Source organism: Biomphalaria glabrata, chromosome 8 (assembly GCF_947242115.1).
Source record: "Biomphalaria glabrata chromosome 8, xgBioGlab47.1, whole genome shotgun sequence".
NCBI lineage: Eukaryota > Metazoa > Mollusca > Gastropoda > Planorbidae > Biomphalaria > Biomphalaria glabrata.
This window is the reverse complement of record NC_074718.1, coordinates 2,767,208-2,791,292: the sequence shown is the minus strand read 5'-3', so window position 1 is coordinate 2,791,292 and position 24,085 is coordinate 2,767,208. Positions and strand designations below refer to the sequence as shown.

The following is a 24,085-nucleotide window of genomic DNA, read 5'->3' as shown; positions in this document are numbered from 1 at the left end:
TTTCAGGTTATTAGGTTTTATGCATATTAATATAAAGCATAAATAAAAACATTAATAAATGTTTGTGACAGTACATTAGTAATGTTAATTTTTTTTTTTTTTTTTTTTAAACTAATAATTAAGAATAATGAAGAATATAAGTTTGAATTCTATACAAGAGAAAAAAATTACTGCATTTTCCATTCGATTTCCCTCCCTTTATCTTAAGTGCCTTTCCACAGCATTGCTCAGAGATTATGTAAATACACTGGAAGAGACACTGATATATATATTTGTAAAATTTTATTCAATTGAAAAGAAATTCTATGTGCAAGACTAGACCAGAACAAGTGTTAGAGGAATTGAGTTGATATAAATAGACATGTACATACCAGTTTTAAACCTAATTGACAATAATAGAAGTGTACAAATAGATTCAACTTAAAAAGTTACAATAAAAAAACATGTAGTTATTATATAATAGAAGTGTACAAGTAAATTTATCTTATACATTTTTTTAAAAGTATCCATTACAGACCTTTTGATCTATGAGGCTTATGGTTAACAAGGGTTTCATGTGGCCAGCCACCCTTTCTTTACCCACCTCAGCAGTAACCCATTTTACTTAGTTTGACTTGGAGCTTTCTAAAAAGACTGAATTTTAAATCCCAGTCTTCACCAAGATTCAAACCTGGGACCTCTCAGTTTGGAAGCCAAGGACCTTACTATTCAGCCACTATTTCCCCGATTTAGCTTCCGATGTTAAAAATTTATTTGAAAGAATATAGGAAAATGAAAAGTGTTTAATACATAATTAGAAACCAAAAAAAAAAAAACATTTTTAATACATTGATATACTCATTTTTTATTGTTACACCTAACTTGAGATGTTTGATCTATTTTTGTGTAATGAATGTGTAGTAGAGAATAGCTTCCTGCCATGGTTGTGTGAAAAGCACTCTGGAGAGTTGTCTCAGTTTGAACCGCTGTCAACGCCTCTACCCCCCCCCCCAGTCCCACAGGATGTTTGGACTAGGATGTAATTAACTTTTAAACTTTAAAGTAATTTTAAAAACATGTCAAACACATGTAGATGAAACAATTCTTTCATATTTCTAATTGTGTGAAGAGTGACATCAACAAACTTACTTGAGCTTTGTTGAGTTCAATCTATAAGTATAACCGAGAGAATCCCCATAGTGATTAAACTATCAGAAAATCAAAGCACCTAGTTCCCCTTTCAGACCTTCTGGTCTATAGGTCAGATAATGTAAAGGTCATATGTTTCTCTGACAGGATGCCATGTGGCCAGCACAATGACCAACTGCCTTTACTTTTCTGAAACTAATTTCAGGCAACAGTACCCATCAGAGCTCAGTGGAATTAGCAGAACTTTAAAGATAATGAAATAAAAAATCCCAAGACTTCTTGGTTTCTGACCCTAGTGCTTTACCACTGAGCCAACGTGCCAGACAGACTGAAAGACTGCAAGAGTTCAAGAAGACAAACTAGTCCCATGTTATAGATTTCAAGGACTCTTCCACTTTTAGTTCTAATCAATAGATCTTTAATAATCCAATCCTATTAAACAGGTACGTAATGTATCCCTGTAAAAGTATTTTCAAAGATAAACGAAACAAATTACAAGGAAAATACATTTCCATGAATATATATGAAAGGATTGGAACTCTGGTGAAGACTGGGTATTTTATTTTTGGATCTTTAGGGCGCCCTCAAGTCCACCCAGCTCTAATGAATACCAGACACTATTATTGGAAAAATAAAGGCAGTTGGTAAATGAGCTGGCCACATGATACCTTCATAAACCATAGCCAGAGAGACAGTTGACCATTTACATTATCTTACCTAAGCTTCTTTTGGGATTAAAACAAAAGCATATATAGATGATCACAAAATGACTTCTGTCTGTTTACTTATGTAGCACTACATGACTAATGAATGTGTTTTTAATATTCTGGTAATCTTTGTTAGAAAATATTTCTTAAAAAAGATTTAATATTTATATTAATAAAAACTACTTGATACATATAAGGACTTATGAAATCTAAAACTAAAACAAACTGACTAAAACATTAATTGAAAGTAAAATTTTAACTAAAATTAAGATAGAGCCATTGGGGGTGAAAAGGGCACAGAAATGGGTGATGTTGGCATTGAAGGGTAATGCATTGGATAGTGGGGAATTAAAATAGGTGTGGCTGCTGGTACCAAGTGTCTCTGATGACCGTTAGGACTAGACGAGTGAGATGTTTCCTTCACATGAGTCATGGTTGGGGTCAGTCTGACAGTTTGGGCTGACTTCCTGTTTCCAGTTTTAGATAGAAGTGCTGATCTGTTTAATGCCGGAGTGTCGCCTGGAGTTTGTAGAGCTGTCTGACACAAAGATGGCGAAGCAGTCAATATTTTGGAGGGACTTCTTGCTGGTGGTGAGGGACACAGAGGTCTGCTGCCTGGTCGAGCAGGTGGAGGGGTGATGTTGAATTCTTCCATTAGTTTCCCAATTAACTCTTTGTCTGCGGAATGTATGTATATTGATGATTATATTAAACATTAAAAATAACTTACTTAAATTCTGAGTGCATTACAACACTAAATTAAAGAAATGTAGAGATAACTCTAAGTTATATTAGGAAATGTCTTAGTTTTGTACTAGGAAGCAAACTCAAATTCTTCTGTTTATACCCCAATGGTGGCAACGGTTTCGGCAATTAAGAAAATAAGATTACAAATAATTTATTAGTCCAAGAAAATAGAAATTCAGTTTGACTAAAATTGTCCACCTCATCATAACTACTATAACAATAACAATATAGATGCAAACACAAACAAGGTAATAGTAAGGGATGTCTTCGAGTCTGAAGATTAGTGAGGAATGCAGTATTTACTGTGGCAGCACTGCCCCAACTGTGACCTAGAATAGGAAATATAACCGACACACACAAACACAAAACTAATGCTTTATGAATTGAGCTCATATATACTTTTCAGTGATTCTGAATGACCTTAAAATACACTAAACTGAAATTAGAATAAAGGATTTGGTCCAGATCTGATGTAATAGTGCTGGTAATTGTGTCACTAGTCTTTATATATTTTATATCTTACAGAAAGGAATCTTCCATAACTAGTTCTTCAAAAGATATATTGGCTGCTACAACCCAACTTTAACAATGTCCAGACTTTGAATTAACACATTAATATAAACTTTCTGCAATAAAATCTTTGCAACCTTCTCTCATTGTTCATTCTAAAACCACTTCAACAATTTCCTATTGGGAAACTCTTTGCCTACGGGCAATGTCTTCAATTCTGGAGTCTAAGGATAAGTGCAGTGTTACACATGATTATGCAGACCCAGTGAGAACCTACATAATTTGCCCTATCTAAAGCAGATAAAGCTGTTGTCTGCTATGGGTCTATTTAAGTTCTCTTTTTTCCTCCTGCACTTGTCTTCTATAAGGGCTTTTCTATGGCACTCAAATGTGTGTATGCAGCCTTTGTGAGAGCTCTCCAACTGTCTCTTTAAAGGTCATCTGGTGCCAGCTGCTTTCCTTTATGCCAATGAGGGTACATTGGTGCCAGAGTTGATTTTTTACAGCTCTTCCAGGAGGCACCTCTGTTATGCAATTCTCTTTTAAACTTGTCAAAAAAATCAACTCAAGTGGGATAAGTTTTAACCCATTGGAGCTATCCAATGGTAGATAATGAATCTATGTTGTCCACATTAAATATAGTCTCTACCTAAAGGTAAAAGATAACAGAGTATCCTACCTTCACCAGAACTTGTCTGATAATATTTCTTTAAAGCTTCATGTCCAAGCTTCTTTCCCACATCTCTGATCTGCTCCACCACTGGACCAGCATTGTCATTGTAATGCCTGTCATATGTGGTACGTCCGTTCACACCAATCAAATGTTTGTTAGCTGTTGGAACTGTAACAAATATATACATCATTGATTTCAATAGTATATTAGCTTTCATTATTTAGCATAAATTACTGCAATAGTTAAAAGACTTTCTACTAAAGGCAAAAAGACAGAGAGGAATGTAGAATGATGGTTTACAGATCATGAGAGGTGTCCTATATGTTCAAGACACTAAGAGATAGGTAAAGGTGGTGAAAAAAATATTGTATTTGAAAAATTATGAAGGAGTGGAATAGTTAAGGTGACCACACAAACCCAACAGCAAGATAGAAATTTTACCAAATCAGATGCAGACAAAATAATAACTATGAAAATTATAGCTATCACGTTGTTTCCGAATATCAGCTATAAAGTTGTAGCTGAAGTTTGAAGATATGGCAGATGATGTAATGCTCATCTATTTTTATGGCTGATGGTTAACAAAGGTTTCATGAGACCAGCCCAATGATCAAACACCTTAACCCAACTAATGTATGGCTGCCTGGTTGTGTGGTTTGCGCGCTGGACTGTCGTTCAGATTTATCGATGGTCCCGGGTTCAAACTCTGCCCGCTCCCATCCCCCGTTGTCCTGCGGGAGGTTTGGACTAGGAAGTAATTATCTTCAACTCTGAAGGAACATCCGAAACATGTAAAACAAACAAACAATAATGTCAGGTACACATTAGAGTAAGGTAGACTCAGTGCATCATGAAAATCTTTAAGTTAAAAATCCAATCCTTTAGTGAGATTCAAACCTGAGACACCAGGTTGGGAAACCAAGTGCATTACTACTCAACCACTCCCCCCTCCCACTTAAGATATTATAGTTTCAAGAAATATATAAATGACTGGAAGTGGAAGTTCTACCCAGTTGAAGCAAATGAATAAGAAAAATATTTACTGTAAGAGGTTGTCTACAACAAACAGAGCCAACAACAAACATTACATTAGGACTAGTACAGAGCCAACAACAAACACTACATTAGGACTAGTACAGAGCCAACAACAAACACTACATTAGGACTAGTACAGAGCCAACAACAAACACTACATTAGGACTAGTACAGAGCCAACAACAAACACTACATTAGGACTAGTACAGAACCAACAGCAAACATTACATTAGGACTAGTACAGAGCCAACAACAAACACTACATTAGGACTAGTACAGAGCCAACAGCAAACACTACATTAGGACTAGTACAGAGCCAACAACAAACACTACATTAGGACTAGTACAGAGCAAACAACAAACACTACATTAGGACTAGTACAGAGCCAACAGCAAACATTACATTAGGACTAGTACAGAGCCAACAACAAACACTACATTAGGACTAGTACAGAGCCAACAACAAACACTACATAGAACTAGTACAGAGCCAACAGCAAACACTACATTAGGACTAGTACAGAGCCAACAACAAACACTACATTAGGACCTAGTACAGAGCCAACAGCAAACACTACATTAGGACCTAGTACAGAGCGAACAGCAAACATTACATTAGGACTAGTACAGAGCCAACAACAAACACTACATAGAACTAGTACAGAGCCAACAGAAAAAATTACATTAGGACTAGTACAGAGCCAACAGCAAACACTACATTAGGACTAGTACAGAGCCAACAACAAACACTACATTAGGACTAGTACAGAGCCAACAACAAACATTACATTAGGACTAGTACAGAGCCAACAGCAAACACTACATTAGGACTAGTACAGAGCCAACGACAAACATTACATTAGGACTAGTACAGAGCCAACAACAAACACTACATTAGGACTAGTACAGAGCCAACAACAAACACTACATAGAACTAGTACAGAGCCAACAGCAAACACTACATTAGGACTAGTACAGAGCCAACAACAAACACTACATTAGGACCTAGTACAGAGCCAACAACAAACACTACATTAGGACTAGTACAGAGCCAACAACAAACACTACATTAGGACTGGTACAGAGCCAACAGCAAACACTACATTAGGACTAGTACAAAGCCAACATCAAACACTACATTAGGACCTAGTACAGAGCCAACAACTAATACTACATTAGGACTAGTACAGAGCCAACAACAAACACTACATTAGGACTAGTACAGAGCCAACAACAAACACTACATAGAACTAGTACAGACCCAACAGCAAACACTACATTAGGACTAGAACAGAGCCAACAACAAACACTACATTAGGACTAGTACAGAGCCAACAACAAACACTACATAGAACTAGTACAGAGCCAACAACAAACACTACATTAGGACTAGTACAGAGCCAACAGCAAACATTACATTAGGACTAGTACAGAGCCAACAGAAAACACTACATTAGGACTAGTACAGAGCCAACAGCAAACATTACATTAGGACTAGTACAGAGCCAACAGCAAACACTACATTAGGACTAGTACAGAGCCAACAGCAAACATTACATTAGGACTAGTACAGAGCCAACAGCAAACACTACATTAGGACTAGTACAGAGCCAACAACAAACACTACATTAGACTAGTACAGAGCCAACAGCAAACACTAAATTAGGACTAGTACAGAGCCAACAGCAAACATCTAGTACAGAGCCAACAGCAAACATTACATTAGGACTAGTACAGAGCCAACAACAAACACTACATTAGGACTAGTACAGAGCCAACAACAAACATTACATTAGGACTAGTACAGAGCCAACAGCAAACACTACATTAGGACTAGTACAGAGCCAACAGCAAACACTACATTAGGACTAGTACAGAGCCAACAACAAACATTACATTAGGACTAGTACAGAGCCAACAACAAACACTACATTAGGACTAGTACAGAGCCAACAGCAAACACTATATTAGGACTAGTACAGAGCCAACAACAAACACTACATTAGGACTAGTACAGAGCCAACAACAAACATTACATTAGGACTAGTACAGAGCCAACAGCAAACACTACATTAGGATATGTACAGAGCCAACAACAAACACTACATTAGGACTAGTACAGAGCCAACAACAAACATTACATTAGGACTAGTACAGAGCCAACTAATGGGCTAATGAACTTGAACCAAATCAATAAAATCAATATTCTAACATAATAAGTTTTATTAACTGCAATACCAATGGCAACAGAATAAACACAGAAATTATTTTTAAAATAAACATAGAAGAGTTATAAAGGTTTGGAAACCAGTTATTAAATGCTAATATTTAAACATGTTTACTATAGTTATATTTTGTTGATGCTGGCAGTTAGATTTAATAGATGGCAGTACATCTCAAACATCATTTTTTTGCAAATCAATAAAATTAAATCAATATCTTTAAAAAAAAATTTCTAGTGGCACAAAGAGCAAGACAAAAATAAAGGGCAATAACTCAATTAATAAAAAGTTAATTTCCTCTTTTGTACTGGCCTATTATAGAAATACTGGCAAATACAAACGTTTATTCTCTAAAGTTATTCCATTAACAAGTGCCAGAATTAGTATACAATAATATATTTTTAAAGACTTTTATTTATACTGTTATAACCCTATTGGCGGCGCCAAAGGGTTAACTGTAGGTTCACTTGACACACGTGAACTCAGGCGATAGACAAGGGACAGTACTACGATTACACGCAAATATTACCAATGTTATGGTCATGTGATCGAAAGCCTGCGTGGACCAGAGACACAGTGTATAAGAAAACGGCAGTTCAAGAGAGGACACGGAGGAGACCGGGACTGTAATTCGACCATGAAGTCAGGTGGAATCCTCAAGTGAATGTACGAGTCCAGAAAGAGATAGAGACAGTAGAGTTTAGTTCGGTGATGTATTGTGTAGCATTAGTAGTTGTTGATGTGTTTGTTGCCAATTGTCTAGTATTGGCTGTTATCTACTTGACCATTATTAAAGTACCAGATTATTTAGAGCTCTTGTTGTCAAGTTCTTGATGTGCAATGTGTTGTTGTGTGTTTAGCAGTGTTTACAGAAGGCCTGATTAGGAGAGAATCGTAACAATACATTCTATTTCAATTTCAGTTCTAATATAACACTCCCACCTTAACATCATAACAAAAACTTCAATCATAACATTGTTATAGTTTCACAAGATATGAAAGAATAATCAATGTTCTCATTAATTTATTAGATTGAATCCAAGAAAGTAAAAGTTTTAAATAGAAAAATTTGAATACAAATCCTTTAGTGACTGTTAACTAAATTCAATTTTATTCATATTTAGTATTAGAAAAATTTATTGTTATCTATGTCAATTTACTAGTTGAAATTCATGCTGAACTAATGTCTCAAAAAAACAACTAGAAATCTTTAAGGGTGGACTGATCAGCTTCATATGCTTTTGAAAATAGTGTGCTGTCTTTTATTGAACTTGTCAAGGAAGCCAAATACCTGCCTCTCTAAGCTGGTAATCTTTTTCCAGGCAATTTGATGAGAAACTAAACCTCTAATAACCAATATTAAATACATTAATAAACAGAAATGAGGGCACACACTTACTGACAGTGACTGCTGGGATGTTTTTCTGTGCATTGCTTCCGTATCGAGTCACAGGGACTTGTAGCTCACGCTGCTGGAATGGTTGCTGGTAGGACTCTCGTTGATTGGACTCCATTCCATAGGGGACACTATCCCTCCAATCTGGGGCTGTATTGAAAGCAGACTTTACCTGAAAACCTAAATAGTAGACATTAATTATATAGTGAAGATAATGTAGAGTCTGTTGGTTTTTTTAGATTAACAAATAAAACAAAGAGCCTTATTTATAAACAGCTATGAAAGATGGCTGCCTGGTCAGGTGATATATACTCTAGTCTATAGTTTAATGGTCCCAGTTTTTAATTCTTACCAATGCTATCACCCACCATCCAGCGAGAGGTTTAGGCTCGGATATAATCTTCAAATCTGAATGAGAATCCAAAACACGTAAAACAAACAGGTCAACTGACTTTTAAAAAAAAAAAGGTTCACTTAGGCTTGAGAAGTGTCAATCACATAGTAAGAAGCAAAAGAGATTAAACTACTTGGGCTTTTGTTATGATGCAATAAAAATGAAGACAAATTATAACCTTGCATTCATGAGGTCTAGAAGAAAACTTTGTGTTGTTAAACATCTGGAAGTTTCTATTTGTCTCTTTTAGAAGAAGTAAACATTATATAAAGAAATCAAGGTAGTAGTAGAGAGAAGTCTAGACCATTGTTTTGTTGAAGTATAATTACCTTTTAGATCAACAAACAATTTTGCAATTTTAGATTGTGATTTTAAACATGAGAAATTATTTTTAATGAATTTTCTAATTAAAAGTGTTCATAATTTGTTTCTTAAATCTGTTCTGAGTTTATTCATCTTGAAGTTAAGCTCTTTATATGAGAACAAGTAATGAATATAACTACAATTTAATTTTTTAGAAAAACAGAAGACCTATGCAGTGAAAATAAAACAACCTCACAATAGAGTTATTGTAAAGATTTTTTTATACTAGAACATATTAAATTATAAAATTCTGCCTATCATCTTTTCTATTTACTTTAATTTATTGGTTAATAAAGTAGTTGTTACCGCGAGTTGTAACCAACAAAACATAATAACAATCTCTGATACCTTGAGGAATTCCCAGATAGTCAGATTGGTAAACAGACTGGCACAGCCTCTTTGTGATTTGGTTCAGCCTCTCATTGGTCAGTTCTTCTGATATTTTCTCTGCCGTCTCAGGGTTGTATTGACTGTTTCGAGGAAACCTCCAAACCATGAATGCCTGAAACATAAGCAAATATTTTTCTTTACTTATGTCTAGATGTAATCATCAATCAATAGTTAAATTGATCACTGCATGATGTTTACTCTGAATGTACACTCTGGTTTCTTATAGTTATAATGTTTTTTGTTTGGTGTAATGCACAAATTGTAAGACAAATTTCCTTACGGATAATAAAGATTATTATTATTATTATTATTATTATTAATGTGTCAGGAACATCAAAAAGAAGCAATGCATCTCTTATTGTTTTGTTGGGCAGAGTTTTTGTTTTATATTGCTATAACATTGAAATTTACATTGAAGTCATTAGGGCCACAAAAAATAGCTGCTTCATGAATTTCTTAGGTCATCAGTTTATGAGAGTGTCAACAGTTTATGAGAAAGTCTTGTATCCAGTACAAATTCACAATAAAGAGCTTTGTTACTCCAAGTTTTCTTCTTCTAGCCAGATTTTTGCTGCTGAGCTGCAGGCTGTTTGCAATCTGTGCCAAGGAAAAATAGAGTGCTGTTTTTTTCAGCTGTTCCCCACTGTCATACAGACTGTAAAATTGGTTATGTTGGGCTGTAGTGGCAATAATGTCTGCCAGCAGTGAATTTAAGGAGGGTATGATTTACAGTTCCATAATTGTGGGCTAACAAAGGGGTGGGTGCGGGGGATTTATTCAGTTAAGGTGAAAATTTAAATGTATATTTCCTGTTCCTAGTAGGGAACATTGTAGTAAATCAGTCATCAATTTAGCAATCTCATTTAAATTCTCTAAGAGCTTTCTCTTTTACAATTCATACAAATCATTAGAACTAATAAAATATACAACTATTCTCTAAAGCTAAATTCTATAACTGTAAGAATACAATATATATATTTTATACATTCATGTTATATGGTAATCTGGCAATCATTGGTTACCTGAGAAGGGTGAGGATTGTTCCTTCTGTTGCCTGATGCTGTGCCAATTCTTTCAGGAGTAGCAGGCTTCTGGTACTTTCTGCAAAATTCCACATCATATGTGGTGGGTCCTGGTGGTTGAGACTTGGGTACAGTTGTAGCATAGCCTTGTGATGTCATGGGCCTAAATGTAGCAAGTCAATATAGTCATAATATGTTTGAAAAGAACTGAATATACATGAGCAGATGTAAGGGGACATAAAAAGGTTAATCAAAGCACCAGCTCATTGAAGAAATCCTTAAAAAATGATGACAATGGATAGGTATCACCTGGAACCTCCAAGGAAAGAGAAAGATGGGATGGCATGATGCAGAGATTGGAAGCAGATGGGCAAGACATGGGGACAGTTAGAGAAACTGACCCAGTACTATAAGAGGCCTGGAAGAAGCTGGTTGGTGGTTTAAGAACCAGATGATGGAACTACCGATGATGAGATAAATAAGGTTGAAATAAAAGGTGAAAAGGTCATAAAAGAAAATCAGTATGTCTCCTAGTCGTTTGGTTTCCAATCTGGACTGTTGTCTCTATAGTCCTGTATTTGAGACTTGCCCACATCCATCCCCCGCCATCCTACAGGAGGTATATAGGCTAAGATGTAATAATCTTCAAATCTAAAGGAATATCCAAAACATGGAAAGCTAAAAAAAAAAAAAAAGTGAATTAAAAAAAAAGAAATAAGTAACCTGTACTGACACCAGATGATAATATCAGAAAGTGTTTCAGTTAGACCCTACAGTTTTCACACTCCTCATAGGTAATGGTACTCCTTTTAAAAACTTGGGATCTATGGAGGCAGCTAGTGTAAATCACACAGCACAATGACCAATCCATTTTATTTCCACACAGCATGTCAGGTAGTGGTGGATTCGGGAATGTACTTAAAATCATGAAGTTCAAAAACTAAGTCTATTCAAGGATTAGAACTTGAGACCTCTTGTTTAGGACTCATAATAATTTACCACTCTGTCACCACACCCCATACACTCCTCACATGTGGTTATCTTCATGGTCCTGGGTTCATACCTGCTGCCATCCCCAGTCATACTGCAGAAGTTTTGTACTAGGAAGTAGATTTCTTTGACTATGAAGGAACATGTACATGTAAAATAATTTACAAAAAACTTTTATGCATAAAACACAAAATAGGCCTACAATAGTAAGCTAGATATATACCTAGCTTGATCTATAATGTCCGCAGAATGGAAGACAACTGCATCCCTAAATGACTCTTGTATGGCCAACTAAGCGAAGGAAAGTGCTTGCAAGGTGGTCAAAGAAAGCACATCAGGGACACCCTCAAAGCTTCTCTGAAGGCGTTCAGCATAGACCCAGGCACCTGGGAGACAGAGCCACATGACAGAGCATGGTGTAATGCTGTGAAAACTGGCGCACAGGTTGCTGAGGAAAAGAGAACAACGCCGGCAGAAGAAAAACGCCAGAGAAGAAAAGCAAGGCCCACGACACTAGCTCCAGCTGGAATAACCTGACCAGTGTGCAGCCGAACATTCCGGGCTCACATAGGTCTCACCAGCCACACAAGGAGGCATAAAACCCCAGTGCAAAGCCCTCAGCCCCCAGGATGAGAAAGTGGTCATCATCGAACCACGATGGACGAACTATATATAATGTCCAAATAAAAAGATCTACAAACTAATATGCAAATTTTATTTACCTCAAAGCCCAAACACTTTGCTCCAGTTTTGGTGGGTAGTCTCTATCATATGACGTCTGGTATGGTTTAATAGCAGAGCTTTTACAATCTGTAAATATTGAAATTAGAATCAGAAAATTTGGCACTCATAATCGTATCTTATAGATTACAGACATTACTTCATGCATGCTAATCAATGTCTTAAACTCTGCTAATTCCTTGGTTTTCCTGGCTAATTCAGGCAACCCTTTCCATTCTCTAATGGCATTAGGGAAGAAGGAGGACTTAAACGAATTTGTTCTCAGTCTAGCGTATAGAATAATAAATGCGCCTCTATGTTTGTGTCTTTATAAGTTACACTGAATATTTTTTTAGGTTTGTTTTTCTATATACAAGTTTAAATATTTGACTTTGTTACTGTATCATGTGACATAGGGCAACATTTGTAAGAGATAAAAACAAACGATATCGTCTGCTCTAGTCTACTCACTGAACGCTGGCATGGCTGTCATGGGTTTCTTTGTTACTCAAGTTGTATGTCACTATGTGACATAGGGCAACATTTGTAAGAGATAAAAACAAACTATATCGTCTGCTCTAGTCTACTCACTGAATGCTGGCATGGCTGTCATGGGTTTCTTTGTTACTCAAGTTGTATGTCACTATGTGACATAGGGCAACATTTGTAAGAGATAAAAACAAACTATATCGTCTGCTCTAGTCTACTCACTGAATGCTGGCATGGCTGTCATGGGTCTCTTATTCGCTTGTCGAACTTGTTTCTTGAGCTCTTCTCCCAATGTTACAGACGTGATCAGCTCCAGACACCGGGCTTTATCTCTAACATCAGCCTTGGTGTAGTAACTCTCCAACTCTTTGAGGAACACAGGAGACAGCACGCTCTCCCCGAGCTGAAACAAGGAAAGTATTAGCAGACGTTCAGGGATCGTTTAGCGTTATTAATTTTAAAAAACGTTAATATGATAGTATGTCTATGTCAGGGCCGGCCGTATAGCAAACTAGGGCCTCCGATTGGTAGGGGCATCGCAGAATTTGAGTCATTGGTTAACATGCATGACTAAATGCATGACGCTTAGGACGTATTCATATTCTTTTTTTGAAGTAACGTCTGTATTATATAAGATAAGATCAAATCTCAAACATCACCTACCTCTAAATCTTTACTAGATCTATGATTTAAGGTTTATTCAAGAAAGTTTATATCTACTTGTTAGACTACACATGTTAGTAAGTTAGCGAAATGTCAAAACACTATTTCTAATCTGGTCTTCATAAATCGTCCATAAAGCACATTTGTGCTATAGGCGCACTAAGGTTAGGGTAGCTGGTAGGACACATACCAAGGAGATGTATATAGAATATAATCAAGTGATTTCCTGTTTACCTCGATAACAAATTATAGGCATTCTGTTGGTCAATGATAATAGAATACTATTACATAGGCTAAATGCCTGCAACCAACGTAACATTTTGGCGATTATGGAGCAAATGTAGGCCTACCAGTAGGGTACCAGTGTCGTATTTGTATAAAAAAGGTGTGGTGAGAACCGCTTCTTCATAAACATTTACAACAAAAAAAAAAAAGTAGCTAATAACTTTTAAACACCGGTACTGTGAAGAGTCGAAAGCTAAGCTGGTTTGGTCAAACTGCCTCATATTGCATGACATGACTCACTATCAAAAGTCATTCTTCAAGGTACAGTGTAGGAAGCACGAAGAAAGGGTCATCCAGAGAAATGCTGGCTGGGTAACGTAAATAAATGGACCGGCGTCTCTCTTGATATCCCGCGATGTCTGTTGTATTTATGTGTATGTTTCTGTTGTGTTGTCTTTATATGAGAAAAGAGTCCTTGTAATCACAACAAATTTCCGTAAGGATCAATAAGGCAGTCTTAGTCTTAGTCTTACAAACATATAGGCTACAGGTCGGGAAAAGTGGAGGGATAGGGTTACGTGAACAGTCGCAGGACTACAACAGATCGCAAGGTCTAAAAATAGTGCCTTAACATAGGTGCATGTGGGTGATATTTCACTATGAGTGCAGACACTTTGTATTAGCGTTTGTGTGTATAAGATCAGCTTTCAATTATATGTATTACACCTGTGCATTTTGATATTTACGCATTACTAGCCTTCTAATAGATATTACATAACATAGCGTTCGCAGGCATTCTTTACCAAAGATTGATTGGCACACAAGTTACGGGCCGCAATGTCTGACTTTCATTATGAACCAGACCAGGGACATTGTTGTACTTTCAATGCGCTGGAACTCGTGTCTTTGCTACGGACAGGGCTAGACATTAATACACACACAAATAATCGATCAGTCTGAATAACAGACGCGAGTGGTTATGATTATGGCTAATCTTTACCAGCATAGAGTGCTTAAAGAGTAGAGTTCTATTAAAGTCGATTTACTAAGAGGCGGACTTTTATATAAGTTATATTTAGAGTTTATACTATAAAGTTACAGCAAATTGCATTTAGTTATTTTGTCAAAACCCATGTTTGATTATAATTATAATTATAATACTACTGCTTTTGAATAGCGCGTCTTGCATGCTATATGGAGAGCCCTCTATAGTGACGGCATTAAAAAAAAAGAACAGATCACGTGGTCACCTCGATAGAATATCAGAGAAGAAGGGAGCGAAATAGAATTAAAAAAAAAAAAAAAAGGGCAAGCAAACTAAAGGGAGATAAAGAATACAGAACTTAAAGATGTAGATATGTGACAATTTAGGCTTGGAGGCATGACACGGAGAGACGAAGGGAAAGATGTGTTCAAGCAAAAGCCAGTGCCCTTAAAGAGCTGAAGGTGTGAACGGAATGGCTGTGTCCAAACATTATATTGTAAGCTATGTCAAGTGTTATACCGCTACCAAATGTTATGTGAATTGTTATTGTAACTGTTTGAGTGTTATGGCAATCGATGTCTCAATGGTCGTAGTAATTGTGATAACACGTTTATGCAAATATATATCTATATATAAATAATATCTAACTTTCTACACAGACTGACAGATCCAGTTTCGAACATAAACTGACATATCCATTTTTCCCTCACAGACTGACAGATCCACCTTTACACACAGACTGAGAGATCCACCTTTACACACAGACTGACAGATCCACCTTCACACACAGACTGACAAATCCACCTTTACACACAGACAGATTCATCTTTACACACAGACTGACAGATCCACCTTTACAAATAGACTGACAAATCCACCTTTACACACAGACTGACAAATCGAACATTACACAGACTGACAAATCCACCTTTACATACAGACTGACAAATCGATCATTACACACAGACTGACAGATCAACCTTTACACAAAGACTATCAGCATAATTGACAAAGACTATTGTAACGATGTGTGTGCGAGTTGTAGATTATGTAATTTCACAGTACTTTGATAAGAACCTAGATGCTTGTGTGTGTACTGTCTGGTGTATTCAATTAGCGATAACAAACATTAGACACAAATCTTTAAAAACGGGTCAAAACAGAATACCAAAGCCCAGACCTTATATAACACAATAACAAAGTTTAATACAGAATGGGCCCATTGTCGAGTCCGTAGCTAAATATGATGTTTTCCCTTCAAGAGTCTACAAGTAACTGTCCTAAAAGTCTACGTCAATAATCTCTAACCCACTACCTATGTCGTCACTAAATGTCGCGTTCAAAGTCTGTCTACTACGGTGCGTATCTAGACTTAATCATAACTTAACTAATTGCGGCACTCCCTAATATAATGTCACTGGGTAATCTCTTGTGCTCACTATTAATAAAACTTTTTTTTTTTACTTTTTGATACTTTTAATAAAACACCACCATATTTTCTTTACACTTAGCGTTTTTGAGATTTAGGATAGTTGGGGGTCGTCTAAGGAATAAAAGGCTTGACAACATGAAAGAATGGAACGACCTGTCTCTTGATATTCTGATATGGACAGCTGCTGACAGAGAAGAGTGAATGGAGCTGGTGACTCAAGGTGTCACAGCAAATCTACGAGCAAATAGGATACTGATGATGGTTTTAGTTAAAAGGTTAAATAGACAAAAATACGTGAAAGATGTTTATGAGAAATGAACTTCAAAAAAAAAAATTAAAAAAAACAAGTTTGTAACTTTATTATAAATTATACGTCTCCAATATATAAAGTATGAAGAGTATAGGATTTATAAAAACGTGAATATATAAATCCCATTAACTATAAATAATTAGAGTGAAACCAAGGCACACTAGTAGGCCTATTTAGAAGCTAGTTAGTGGACCCCACTATTCATCACGTTTGAACAATTAGTTCAATTTAATATTAAACAAGCAAAATAAAATAAAAAACTTTAAGAATATATCAAAGCTTATATTAAGTGTATTAATTAGTTTGGATCAGCCGTGTCATTAAATTTGTAATAAGCCTCAAAAGACAAATGATTAAGGGACTAATTCAGCTTATACAGATAAAGGCACACTCCTCGTCCCATATGCTAGGACAAATTTGTACAAATACTCCTTCTTCCCTAGTGCTATTAGAGCATGGAATGGGTTGCCTGAGCTAGCCAGGAAAACCAGTGACTTGGCAGAATTTAAGTCATTGGTTAATATGCATGACTGAATGCATGACGCGTAGGACGTAATCATCTTCTTTTTTGAAGTAACGTCTGTATTATATAGGATAAGATAAGATACCACCACTTCAGTCAAGAACTATTTCTTTTCCTCATTTGAGAAAACAAATAAAGTAATCTATAATCAGTAGTTCACTTACTAATCCGTTTATTTTATTATCGATTTTGTGTTTTGTCTTGTAAAAGAAATATTTGTGCAAAATTTCAGCTGGATCCGAATATTGGGTGTCGGAGAAATAACGTGTACAAACTTTTGACCAAACAGGTAGACACACAGAAAGATAGAGTGAGGTGATATAAGCATTGTGAAAAAAAAAGGCCCGTCTCTAATGGTTATCAATGGTGAAGTGAAGACGTTACAACGACCAACTGATCTGAAATTCCGATTGCACATTTGGCGTTTAGTTCACATAGACTAGACACTCAACGGCCCTCATTCGCCAATCGTAAAATAAACACATTTGGTCACGTCATAATATTGATAAAACAATGGAAAATACGTATCACGTGACAGCCTTTATCCATTACATAATTTGTATAGGAGATATTTAGAATCACGTGGCTAAATGTTGTTTGTTTACGATTGGTGAATGAGGTCCATTTCAAGGTACAGAGAAAAAAAATGTTGGCCAAAAACTAATTCGCGATCTTCCAATCATTATCAATATCAAAATCTAAATCAATCTTATTTTATATGTTACAGATGTTACTTCAAAAAAGAAGATGATTACGTCCTACGGTTCATGCATTTAGTCATGCATATTAACCAATGACTTAAATTCTGTGAAGTCACTGGTTTTCCAAGGCTAGCTCAGGCAACCCATTCCATGCTCTAATAGGGCTAGGGAAGGAGCTTTTGTACAAATTTGTCCTAGCATATGGAACGAGGAATGTGCCTTTATCTTTGTGTCTTTCTGAGTATTTTATTAAATTTTGTTGTTGTTTTTTCTTTTAATTTGAAGTTTATGGTTCGTGTTTTATGTATAATTGCTACTTTACTTTTGAGTCTTCTGTCCTGAAGGCTTTCTAAATTTAGTGAGTTTACTAAAGGTGTTACTCTAGTCAAATGTGAATATTCGTTTGTTATGAATCTCACTGCTCTATTTTGTGTCTGTTCCAGTTTCTTAATGTTTTCTTGAGTTGAGGGGTCCCAAACAGAGAATGAATATTCTATTATTCGCCTAACGAAGGTTAAATAACATTTTAGTTTTATGTTCTTATTTGATTTATAGAAATTTTCCCTAATAAACCCTAATGCTTTGTTTAATTATTTTTATAGTTTCCTCAATTATGGTAACTCCATGACAGTTTTTAAGTTATTATAACACCTAGTTATTTTGTGTTTTTAGTCTGTGTTATTGGTTTGCCATGAATAAGATAAGTGAAATAATTTGTTTTAGTTTTTTTGTTACTCTTAAAAACTGACATTTTTTCTGGGTAGAAAGACATGCTCCAATTTGATTCCCTTTTCTGTAATTCATCTAATTCTCTTTGTAAAAGTTCTATGTCTTGTTGTGTTTTTTTTTGTTCTATATATTATGCAATCGTCTGCAAATAATCTGACTTTTGTTCCTGAAGTAATTAAAAATAGTAGTGGACCTAAATTAAGACTGTTCCTTGTGGTACACATGAGTTTACTGTTATTGGTGTTGATTTTGAGCCATTTATTATTACAGTTTGTTCAGAAAATCTTTTATCCACTGATGCAATGGACCATTAATGCCGAAATATTTTAATTTTCAATTCATGAACACTCACTTGGGAAATAGATCGACAAACTTTAGTTTAAAATCCATTATCACAACAAAAAAAATGTATTTTAAATTTATAATATTAATATGATTATTATTATCAAAATACTGCATTCATCGGACTCAAAGACAAGCCTCATTATTATTATTATTATTGTCATAAATTTAAAAAATGAAATTCATGTATGATATGCGAATCGATAGACTCGATATGTTCCCTTTACTGCCTTTACTGCCTTTAGCTTTAATTAAAGAGCAAAAAAAAAGTGAAAGATGCCTCTTTAACAGTCTTTATAGAATCTCCTCCATCTAAAATTGTTAATTAAATTAATGATAATAAACTACTTACCTTAGTTTCAGTATTCACTACATCCGTGGACATGATTTTAGGACTTTGATTGAGACTACTAACTGAACTAACACTTCGATCAGTATCAACCATGGCGGTCGCCATTTTGTCCCTCCTTATAAACAGTTACTATTGATTGGCTGACAAAGTCCCCACATGACTTAGTGACGAGTTACCCCCCCTGCCGTTGCTAACAAACGCGCTGGTTGCTTGTCTTGTATTTTTAAACTGCTATAAACTAGCACTGCGTGACACTGAACGGATTTAACCGATCAGTCAGTGGCTTAACAAACACTCTTGACTAGATCCGTGATTCGAATCAATTTTAACACTTTGATAAGAACAGATCTAATAGAGTAGCACATACATCTAGGCCTACTTCTAGTAAAACGAATTTGTTTATATATTAAAATACTGCAACGTAAAAATTAGTCAAACAAAATTGAAAGCAACCAGGGACGGACTGGTTTCCAAAATCGACATCACCATTACCTAGTGTCCTAGGCCAGCGGTTCTCAACGTTTTTTTTTAGCTCGGCAACCCTTTATATGATTCCCTATTAGGTGGCGACCCCCAATCGTAAAATTCATTCCGTTCATAGGCCTGTATAAACCTTAAATGGAATTTAGCTAATGATATAAAATTTTAAATGTAAACAGCAGATTTCACAATCGTTACATGATTCATTTAATATTAATAGCTCCTAATATAAGTACAATGCTTTGAATTACTACAATAGAGTGTAAATGTAAACATCTTCGGTACAAATATGCTTCTTACAAGATAAAAGAAACAAAAAAAAAAAAAAACTTCAAGTGAAGACCTTTTGAGTTTTCTAAGCAGACGATTCAGTCCGGAACTTCATCATCTTCATTCGCACATTTCTGACAACTGCGGGAAGTGTGGCTACATGCGGGCGATGTGTTTCCAAATCAAAGTTTATCAAGAATTGTTTGCGATCAATGATAACAAATGTTTGAGCCAGGGTTTTAGTTAAATGTATGAGCCAGTGATTTAGTCTAATGTATGAGCCAGTGATTTAGTCAAATGTATGAGCCAGTGATTTAGTCAAATGTAGCCTATGAGCCAGTGATTTAGTCAAATGTATGAGCCAGTGATTTAGTCACATGTATGAGCCAGTGATCTAGTCAAAAGTATGAGCCAGTGATTTAGTCAAAGATATGAGCCAGTGATTTAGTCAAATGTATGAGCAAGTGAATTAGTCAAATGTAAGAGCCAGTGATTTAGTCAAATGTAAGATCCAGTGATTTAGTCAAATGTGTCAATTAAACAAGAGCTGGTGGAAACAAATTGACTGATTTTGATGTATTAATAGTTTTGCCAGCACAAAAAGCATGCAAATTAATTTGTAGCTTCTTTTTTTTTTTTAGAGCTTATTTAATCTTTTTATTTATTAGTATTTTTTTTTTTTTTTTGCAAATTACCAATACTTTAACAATACATCACATTTTTTTGAAATAAAAAAGCAAATTATTTTATTGTTTTATTTCGTAGATTTATATTTTAACGATGTTTGGAGGATTTCGTGAGGAGCTGCCGCACCGGTCATCAAATATCCTAGCTATGCCACTGAGTCCTGTAGTCATAATAGTTCAAGTGTAATATAGCATCGAAAACTGAACTCATGCATTGTTTTTTTTGTAAATGTAGATAGTCTTAGAACATTGTGGAATCTCAATGTGTAAAAGCGATCGACCAACAGCCTTTACTTTCCTCCAACTAATGTCAGGCACCCATTAGGGTGGACTCAGAGGCGCCCAAAGATACCGAAATAAAATATTCCAGTCTTTACGATGATTCGAACCAGGGACATCCCTGCTAGGAAGCCAAGCGCTTTACCGCTCAGCCACTGCACCTCCAAAATAGAAATAAAAACTTGGACATTTTCGAGAAATGTTGGAAATCGCTGTGTTTTATTTTTTTTTTTATTCGTACAAATCAATGTACTTTGAGTATCGCATGTTTCGGTCAGAGATGTATGGCATTGCATTTGAAGGAGGTACTTGCATCCACAAGCAGGGCCGGCCCTAGCATTTGCTGGGCCTTATGCGAAACGGTTCGCGCGGGGCCTAGTCTGGGTAGGGATAAGCATAATGTCAAAATTATTTTTTTTTGAATTAGAAAATAGGCCTACTTTCGTCTTTGCAATAAATTTTTATCAAATGAAAGCTCGCAAATGCCACTTTTTATTTATTGGAACTCCCAAAATGTCAATTTCGCCTATTCTTCATGAGATTTGAATAAATTCCAAAAAAGTTCACCACTTTATCGTATATTTTGCCTTTTCATGAGATTTCTTGGAGGCCATGGAAAATCAGGAGGTCGCGAAAACCCTGTTAATTTATTTACGTTATAACGGTTTAATTTAATACATTGAATTAGCGCGGGGCCTATGAAAGCACGTGGCCCACTGCGACTGCATAGGCTGCAGAGGCCTAAGGCCGGCCCTGTCCACAAGATATTTTTTTTAAATAACTTTTATGTTACTTATGTAATAATGTAATTATAAATTACAGAGGTTCCTTCAGATACTAAGATAATCATGACCTACGCTTATCCATATAACTTTTTTTTTGTGAGGGTACGCTCCGGTACGGCGTACCAGCACCTTTTTCAACGTGGGGGAAAAATGATTACTTTTCTTGTATTTTTAACGTTTATATTAATAATGTATTAATAGTTAAAAGTTAGGCAATCCACCGCTGAGTACCGGCTGTACTGTATGTAGAGTATGTACCACATAGTGAACACCCTAACTTCCCACTCCTTGGCCGTATATTCAAAGTAACATTTTAAATTTAATGTTGACAAATCAAAAAGAAGGAAAAGACTTTTGACCTCTGACCTTCCCGGTTAAAGATCAAACGTCAAAGTGATTAAGTGGGTGCGATATATGACCGAAATAAGCCTTCACTCACCTAAGAAAGTTGCTTGATTCGACTGCTAGTGCGGATTGGCCTGGTCCTCAGTGAACACTAATAAAACTTCTGATCGCCACTGATCCCCCGCGGCATAGATGACATCGTGTTGTCTTGTAGCTTAGATACTCGCCTCTTGTAGTCACGTGACATAGACTCACTCTTTCTTTTTTTTCCTGTCTTTTTCGTCTTTACGTTTTCAAGGTCGGCGCATTTGGTTGGGCACCAAGTTGTAATGTCCTTCAATTTATCGTATGTACACTATATGTAGTACAGTATCCTGGTCCCGTAACACAGTATACGATATGTACATCGGACTAGCTTGTATCTGTAGTTTTTAAAATTAATTAGTTTATCAATCAACTGACAGAATATGTAGTCTCACAGGGCCGGTCCTAGCAATTGCGGGGCCTATGCGAAACTGATTGCGCGGGGCCTAGTCTGTGTGGGAATAAGGATAATAAGCGAAAATTAAGATTTTGTATAAGAAAAAAAAATCGACAAAGTTAAATATTGCGGTCTGTACTTTACGAACCTTGTAACCAATGGCATATTTATATGCTAGTGACTATAAAAGTAAACAAAGTATTGGAACTTCCGATTAAGGTATAAATTCGCCCGATTATTACATGAAAGGTGACAATGCCTTTTTTCCTTTTATCACGCGTAGGATTGGCGTTTTCCGCAATGAATGACACCCAATAAAGGACAATTTTGTCTATTTTTCTGGAGATTTTAAAGAGTTTTCAGGAGATTTTAATACATTCAGGAGATTTAGAGGAGTTTTTCGTATATATTTTGCAATTTAATATTTACACCCTGAATTAGCGCGGGCCCTATGAAAGTGCGGGGCCCACTGAGACCGCATAGGTTGCAGTGGCCTAAGACCGGCCCTGTAGTCTCACATCTTTAGTATTAAGAAAGAAAACATTATTCTGTTCTTTATTTCATATAATAATAATAATAATAATAATACGCTACCATTATCGATATCGCCGTACCACTGTCTCATAATTTAAGAAAAAATGAGATAGAAAAACAAAGAAAATATGGGAACCTAGGCTTGGAGATTAAGCGTCTATGGAAATTGTCCAAAATAACAATATGCCCCATTGTTATATCAACCGAGGGGATAATAACAACTGACCTCACAGATACCTTCAGGGCTCTTAACCTTCCTAGGAACATCCTCGTTGCCTGTCAGAGGGCGGTACTGCTGCAGACCTGCCACATCACCAGAAAATTCCTCAGTGGAAACTGTTAAAGGGACTACGATGAATTTTGTTTCTCTTTAACGAAACTCGACCCTTGCAGTGACAGAGAATGAATATTCGTTAATTTCTAACATAATAATAATAATATTAATAAATTGCTCCATTTATTTGTCTGTAGGCTTTTATTTACAAAGTTTTATATCAACTTTAATCTAGTCAGTTTGACTTGCATAAAGTTTATAAACGTTAGTTCTCACACATTCATTCTCGGATTATGTTAAAACACTGTACAGACATTTATCGTCATAGACTTAGACTTACTTACTTAGACTTAGGTCCTCCCGCGCCGTTCGGCGCATTGGGTGGCAAGCTGTCTCCATAAAGATCTGTCGCAGGCAATGTCTGAAGCCTCCTCCCACCTGGTGTCCACTGTTCTCGAGGTCCTCCATGAAGGTGTGTCGCCAAGTTATACGAGGACGTCCCTGTTTGCGCTTTCCTCGTATTGGCTTCCATGTTATCGCAAACTCTTGGTGTGCGTAATTGATTTTGTCGTAGAACATGTCCCGCTCTGTCACAACCTTACTTAGTCGTAGAGAAGACATGGATCAATTAAAAAACAACTAATTAGCCTACTCTTTAAAATTTGGTTTGATATCGGAAAAAAGGGAAAAAACTTCTACATTATTTAGATATATAGCTGTAAGCGTGGATTTCTTTCCTTTAAATAAGCTTTCTTTTAAAGGATTTTAGCAAATATTTTGCTTCTTTCTTATAGTGCTTATGTTGACGATATATGAGTAGGCCTAGTACTTTTAAATATGTCTAAGTTTGAAGAAGATCTGAATGTCATCGAATTGACCACCTGAAAGAAATGGTAATGATAT

General features: G+C 36.0%; 1 protein-coding gene across 3 annotated transcripts; it reads right to left on the bottom strand.

Annotated features, from left to right (window-relative positions):
* Window positions 1–267: 267 nt before the first annotated feature.
* Window positions 268–22,117, bottom strand: LOC106075461 (testis-expressed protein 26-like). Of its 3 annotated transcripts, none has more exons than XM_056037880.1 (8): window positions 21,988–22,117; window positions 13,009–13,189; window positions 12,300–12,387; window positions 10,588–10,750; window positions 9,524–9,677; window positions 8,422–8,598; window positions 3,772–3,933; window positions 268–2,513 (listed from the first exon to the last, which is right to left on the bottom strand). In XM_056037880.1, exons 2-8 carry the CDS (start codon window positions 13,028–13,030, stop codon window positions 2,101–2,103), a joined length of 1,179 nt encoding a protein of 392 aa, XP_055893855.1. In that variant the 5' UTR covers window positions 13,031–13,189; window positions 21,988–22,117; the 3' UTR covers window positions 268–2,100. The 3 variants fall into 3 exon arrangements, with proteins under 3 accessions (XP_055893855.1, XP_055893854.1, XP_055893856.1); XM_056037879.1 differs by lacking the exon at window positions 21,988–22,117 and adding an exon at window positions 19,049–19,218; XM_056037881.1 differs by lacking the exons at window positions 13,009–13,189; window positions 21,988–22,117 and adding an exon at window positions 12,889–12,917.
* Between the last annotated feature and the right edge of the window lie 1,968 nt (window positions 22,118–24,085).